The following is a 6,239-nucleotide window of genomic DNA, read 5'->3' as shown; positions in this document are numbered from 1 at the left end:
CACAGAGAACAGGGTGACCCAGGAGGATATGAGCCAGGCTTCCTACAGCCCCAAACCAGCTTCATTTTCACCCTTGCTTTTGCTGAATGCTTTGTTGAGGTCCTTCCCTTGCCTGCACCTGGAGCAAGGTCCAGTTTGATGCTGAGCTGTGGGCTGTGGACACGGGAACAGAGTTGAATCCCCTCAGGCCAGTGGGGGTCACATCTCTGCCCACGAGACTGAGCCCTTCTCCCCATGCAGGAACCAGAGGAAAAGAAAATCGCTCTGGAGCTGCTGGAGACAGAGCAGGCTTACGTCAACCGCCTCCACCTTCTCGACCAGGTGAGCTACAGAGCAGAGGGGCCCACACAAGTCTGGGAGGTGTCAGCCCTGCTGCCATCTGCCCCCACCAGCACAGCCTGGCCACCCCGCGATGACAAACCAGGCGTCACCACGGCATGGCTCCACACTCAGTCCTGTGCTCCTCAGCAGGGCTTGGACACTGGGGCAGTGTCTGGGCTCCGTTCTGGGTATGCACAGGCCCGGGACTGTTCCCTGGAGGTTTTAGAGAGAATGAAGCTGTAAAGATGAGAGCCACACTGGCCTGCTGGTCTTCATGGCCAAAGAGTGATTCTGGCCTTGGCCTTTCCTACACTCCACAAGGAGCATCTTTGTCCAAATAAAGCCTTCCATCCCCCCTGTTTCTCTCTTGGAGCCTGGGATTTCCCTCCTGCACAGAGTCAGGCTTTTTCACTGGGAAATGTGCTGGTCTCAGGGAGGGAATGGGGTCCTTAAGCCTCTTCCTGACCCTTTTTATTCACCTCTTCTTCTAGATATTCTATGCAGAGCTGATGAAAGAAGCCAAAAATGGGAAAACAGTCCCAGAGGAGGTGGTGAAAATGATCTTCTCCAACATCTCCTCCATCTACCAGTTCCACGCCAAGTTCTTCCTGCCAGAGCTGCAGAAGCGCATGGAGGATTGGTGAGCCGCAGGAGGGGAGGGCAGGATACCTGGGTTGCTTTGCCAGAATTGGGGAGCAGTGATGAATTTGGTCTCCCCCCAAGACCAGAGAGCTCAGCCTGTTTCACTCCAAATGTCTTTGTGCTGGGAAGCACTTCCTTAAAACATTCCAGGGTAAAAAAAGGTCCTGAAAAATGGGGGTGACATCTCAGGTGCTTTAGGGGTGTGCCAGGGTCCGAACAGCCCAGGATGGCTGCAAGCTGGGGACATTCCTGATCTGGAGAGCGGGAAGTTCCATGGGGACGTAGCAGGTCACACCTCCATCCTCCACTGTGCATAAGCTGTCCCTTCGCTCAGACACGCCGTCCCTCAGTGTCTGTCTGCCCCGCTGGACTGAGGAAGGTGCCGGTCTGCGGTTCCCTCCCACAGGAGCTGCAGCCCGCGGATTGGGGATGTGATCCAGAAGCTTGCACCGTTCCTGAAGATGTACGGTGAATACATAAAGAACTTTGACAAGGCCCTGGAGCTCATCACTGTCTGGTCGGAGAAATCCCCGCCCTTCCAGGAGCTCATCGCTGACATCCAGGTAATGGGCCACAGCAGGATGGGGGACCACAGTAATGCTCCCCAAAATCTCCCCGCAAGGGAGAAGCAGCAGAGGGTGGGAGCTGCCTCGGTCACTGTTTCTCTCTCTGTGCGCGGTGTGTCTCCCCAGAAGAGGAAGGTCTGCGCTAACCTAACGCTGCAGCACCACATGCTGGAACCTGTGCAGAGGATCCCGCGCTATGAACTCCTCCTGAAAGATTATGTCCGAAAACTACCGCCTGAGTCCCCAGACCGGGACGATGCAGAGAGTAAGGGCTCCGTCTGGCTCTCCCTGCTGTGGGGAGCGGTGGGATGGTTTTGTAGGGGAAATAACAACCCCTGATGTTGTACATGGGCATCAGGATACCTGGATTCTCTCACCAGCTGCCCCATGCCCTTTGATAAACCTCTCAGCCTGACCCTTTTCTAGCAGGGAGAGGGATTAATCTGCACTTTCAGGGTTTATGGAGGTCAGCAGGGAAGGTGGGTGGTGTTTCAGGATAAGGATGGTCCTTCCCGAGCATCCCCCAGGGAGACCTGCAGTGACCGGGGGAGCTATCAGAGCCTTGCAGATCACAGCAGCTCCCAGTCCTGCTGGGATGGAGCGATAAATGGGTGGGCTGGCTGTCCCCCCAGGACCCCACCACGGCACACCGCACAGTTCAGACAGACCCAAACGTTCAGGGCCATTCGGGTTGTGGCCAGGGGATGGCAGCAGCCACCACACGCGTGGCTTCCCCATGAGGGACAGACTCAGGGTTTTTCTCCCACAGCAAGTGTTTAACCCTTCTCCCTTTTTCTTCTCATTGCAGAAGCCCTGGAGATGATTTTTATGGTGGCCAAGCACTCAAACGCAGCTATCACCGAGATGGTGAGTGCCTGTCCCAGCTGGCAGAGCTCTGCAGCTCACAGCAGGGTGATTTGCCAGATTTCCTCATTGCTGTGTGACTCAGTGGAGCACAGCCCTGCCCTGGATGGGACACTGTGGGGTCAGCAGAGGAGGTTAGACCCTGCTCTTGGTGCCTGATCCTGTCACCCCAAGCCTGTGGAAGTCATGTCTGCAACATCAGGCGTGATGTGACCGGCTGTTTCGAGGCTGGGAGCTATCAAAGATCAGTCTGGGGTGAGAGAGCTGTGGCTGATACACAGCAGCTGGCATGGGAGGTGGGGATGGAGGGGACACAGGAGTGACAAGATTGTGGCTGTTCAGCTCCCCACAGAAACAGGTCCCTCTGCCTCCCCCAGGAACGGCTGCAGAACCTCTGGACAGTCTATCAGCGGCTGGGCCTCGAGGACGACATCGTGGATCCCTCCAACGAGCTGATCAAAGAGGGGCCGATCCAAAAAATCTCCACCCGCAACAACAGCACATCGGAGAAGTACCTGTTCCTGGTGGGAGCTGGGATGCCCAGGGGAAGGGGCAGGGAGCAGGTGGGATAGGAGTGGGGAGAGGGGCAGCATAGCCTGGCCAGGATGTTGCTGGGTCATCCCTACACAGAGGGGATGAATTCAGAGGTGGGGGTCTGAGCCCCCCCGGTGCAGGGGACCCTGTATAGGACGTGGTTGGGAACCTGCTCATCCCCTGGGCACGTCCTTTTGGGGTGCCGTGCTCCCAGAGTGCTTCACTTTTGCAAGGTGGGAGAGAGCTGGGGCAGAAGCAGTTCCTTTTTGTACTGGATTCTTCCCAAGGACCAGCTCAGCCCCACGGGGGTGAAGGACTTTCAATCCCAGGGAAGCCCCCAGCTCTGAGCAGGCGGGTGCTGGCCTCCCACCAACCCTCTGCTCCTCCCCCCTGCCCAGTTCAACAACATGCTGCTGTACTGCGTGCCCAGGGTCATCCAGGTGGGCGCTGAGTTCCAGGTCCACCTACGCATCGATGTGGACAGCATGAAGGTCAGACAGGCACCTTGTCTTTGTGCTTCCCCCACACCCTGGCTCCCCTAAAACGCACCACCCTGCTCTGGGGGTGTGATGTGGCTGCTGGCCCGCAATTCCTCAGAAAGGAGGGAGGAACTGGAGCCAGGGGTGTCTTTGTGGATGAGGAGGAATTGTTGATACGATCTAATCGTGTGGGATTGCAGTGCAGCCTCATGTGTGTAGGATTTGAGGGGCCAAAGGGCTTGTACCCGAGGGAAATCCCTGTCCCCCACATCGTGGGGGAAGGTCCACGTGTGCTGGATGTGGGTTCAGCTGCTCCACATCCTTTCTTCGGTCTCAGGTGCGGGAGCTGAACGACACAGAGTTCCCTCATACCTTCCTGGTCTCGGGAAAGCAGCGGACACTGGAGCTGCAAGCGAGGTAAGGGGAAGGGTGACGGTCCTGCAGACCCTCTCAAGGAGGAGGGATGCCAGCTCATTCACCTCCCATTTTGTACCAGGTCTGAGGAGGAAATGAACGCCTGGATCAAGGTACCACTGAGTGCTGGGAGAGACAGCTCAACTCACTCACCTCGGCTTGGATGCCTGGGCCCCAAACCGGGCTGATCCCCCGCTGCCTGTGTCAGGGCAGCCCCCCCAACTGTCCCTCCAGCCCTGCCTTCCCCTTTAGGCCTTCCAAGATGCCATTGACAGGAAGGAGAAGAGGAGTGAGACCTTCAAGACAGCAGTGCCTGGGCTGGAGACCAGCACCCCCGCATTGAAGGTAACCCCCCTGCCCTCCCCATGCCCTGCCTGCTTCCAGCAACCCCCTGCCTGCAAGCTCAGAGAGAGCCCACCTTGCTGTGCCTCAGTTTCCCCAATGAAACAGAGCTGGGGGGGAAGGCTGCAGCCAAGGGGAAGGGCTGGGGGAAAGAGAAAGGTGACAGCAGGGGGGCTGGGACCACCCGGACCACAGGTAGCCAGCCCCAGTGATGCCATCTCCCACCCCCAGACAGAGGAGCTGGGCCGCCGAGCCCCACAGTGGGTACGGGACAACGTGGTGACCATGTGCATGCGCTGCAAGGAGCCCTTCAACGCCATCACGCGCCGGAGACACCACTGCCGAGCTTGTGGATACGTGAGTCACCCCGTCCCCCCTCTCTGCCCTCCCTCTTGGCCGCTGCGGCAGGAGCGCACCTCTCCTTATACCCTGTACCCCTTTGCCCGGGCTCAGGGCTACTCCTGCTCCTCCTGGAGTTGTCCCTGGGATCCCCCAGCCCTGCCCCAGTCCCACCAGTGTCCCTGTCTGGTGGCTGCAGGTGGTGTGCGCTCGCTGCTCTGACTACAAGGCCAAGCTCCCGTACGATGAGAACCGCCTGAACCGCGTGTGCCAGGAGTGTTACGTCCTCCTGACGGGCCACGTGGTGCTTGAGGACCGGGAGAGGAAGCACAAAGGCATCCTGGAGGTGAGCTCTGCCCCTCTCTGCCTGTCCTCTGTCCCTCTTCCTCCAAGCTCTGCTGCCACCTCGGTCCCCAGCACTGCTGTCACCGCTCCCGCAGCAGTCAGAGCGTCCCTGCTAATTGTGAGGCTGGGGGATGTGCTAAGCTCCCTCCCACCTTGTGAGGTATCTGGGGTTCCTTCTGCCACGAGGGTCTCAGCAGGACCCTCACAGCCCGGACCCCCCCTCGCCTGCCCCCAGTTTGGGGGGGTTTCGTGGAGCGGGCAGGGAATTCCCCAAGAAACCCCCTTCACTCGGTGGCCGTTCTGCCTCCCACACGGGGTATTTAGGGATTTGCTTGTGGGGTTTTTTGGCAGAAAGGAGCCACAGAAGTATCAGACAAGAGCTTGCTGTGCGGTTCCCTGCAGCTGCTGGACAAGAACGGCAAGGGAGGCACGCGCGGCTGGTTCGTGATCCCCCAGGATGATCCCCTGGTGCTGTACATCTACGCAGCCCCCCAGGTAAGGCCGGGCTTGGCTCTGTCTGCAAGGGACATCCCGGTGTGCCCGTCCCCTGCCTCCCACCACTGTCTCCGCTCTTGGCAGGACGTCCGAGCCCACACCTCCATCCCTCTGCTGGGCTACCAGGTACAGGACGTGCCCTGGGGCGACTCCCGGCACCTCTTCCAGCTGGCGCAGTCGGTCTGGGGCGGGTGTTCACCTTCGTGGCTGACAGGGGGGAGCTGAAGCGGCGCTGGATGAGGGCCATGGCGCGCTCTGCCGCGGGGATCACGCACCCGGAGGAGGGCGAGGATGCCGACTCCTGCGATGAAGCAGAATGAGGCCATGCCCACCTCCTGGGCTGCCCGGTGGGTCCAGCCTCCCCCTGCCCGTCCTTGCTCATGGCCAGCCTCAGGCAGATGTACGACCTCTCTGCCTCTTGGTTTTTCATCACTTTCAGGGACACGTTTGCCACCACACGGATATGCCGCATCCCCCTTTCCCTCCCTCCTCACCCTCCGCCCTGGACCGAGACGATGGAGGTACCCGAGCTGTGAGGTGCAGGGAGAGCTGGAGGGTTTTGGGGACCCCGTACCCCTGCAGCCAGCCCTGTGCCATGCTCCCAGCTGCCGCCCGAGGGCAGCAATGCCTCAGCCTTCCTCCCAGCCTGGTGGTGGAGGGTAGGGGGGGATGCCCAGTTTGGTGAAAGCATCTGTGGAATTGGGACTGCTGGGATAAATCCTACCTGCAACCCCCGTGTGCAGTCCGAGGAGCCTTTTTTTGGGGGTGTATTTTCCAGCGCACCCCATGGGGTTGTCACCTACCCCCGTGTCTGTAGCTGACCCCACTCAGACACCCCGCACAGACCCGGCTTGTGGCTCACCCTCACCCGGGAGCCCAGGGCTGGATTTCGGATGTC

At 59.6% G+C, this 6,239-nt stretch overlaps 1 protein-coding gene across 1 annotated transcript; it reads left to right on the top strand.

Moving 5' to 3' along the window:
- The first annotated feature begins 234 nt into the window (after positions 1–234).
- LOC104463845 (FYVE, RhoGEF and PH domain-containing protein 2-like) lies at positions 235–5,661 on the top strand. Its single transcript, XM_010076337.1, is given in 15 exon segments — positions 235–321; positions 813–961; positions 1,370–1,526; positions 1,656–1,794; positions 2,338–2,396; positions 2,771–2,917; positions 3,326–3,418; positions 3,744–3,823; positions 3,903–3,933; positions 4,073–4,165; positions 4,394–4,519; positions 4,701–4,847; positions 5,198–5,341; positions 5,426–5,524; positions 5,527–5,661. Coding segments are annotated over 15 exon segments (1,686 nt in total).
- The last annotated feature ends 578 nt before the right edge of the window (positions 5,662–6,239 follow it).

Source organism: Pterocles gutturalis, unplaced genomic scaffold, assembly GCF_000699245.1.
Source record: "Pterocles gutturalis isolate BGI_N339 unplaced genomic scaffold, ASM69924v1 scaffold23768, whole genome shotgun sequence".
In the NCBI taxonomy this organism is placed as follows: domain Eukaryota; kingdom Metazoa; phylum Chordata; class Aves; order Pterocliformes; family Pteroclidae; genus Pterocles; species Pterocles gutturalis.
This window is presented reverse-complemented; position numbering and strand designations above follow the sequence as displayed.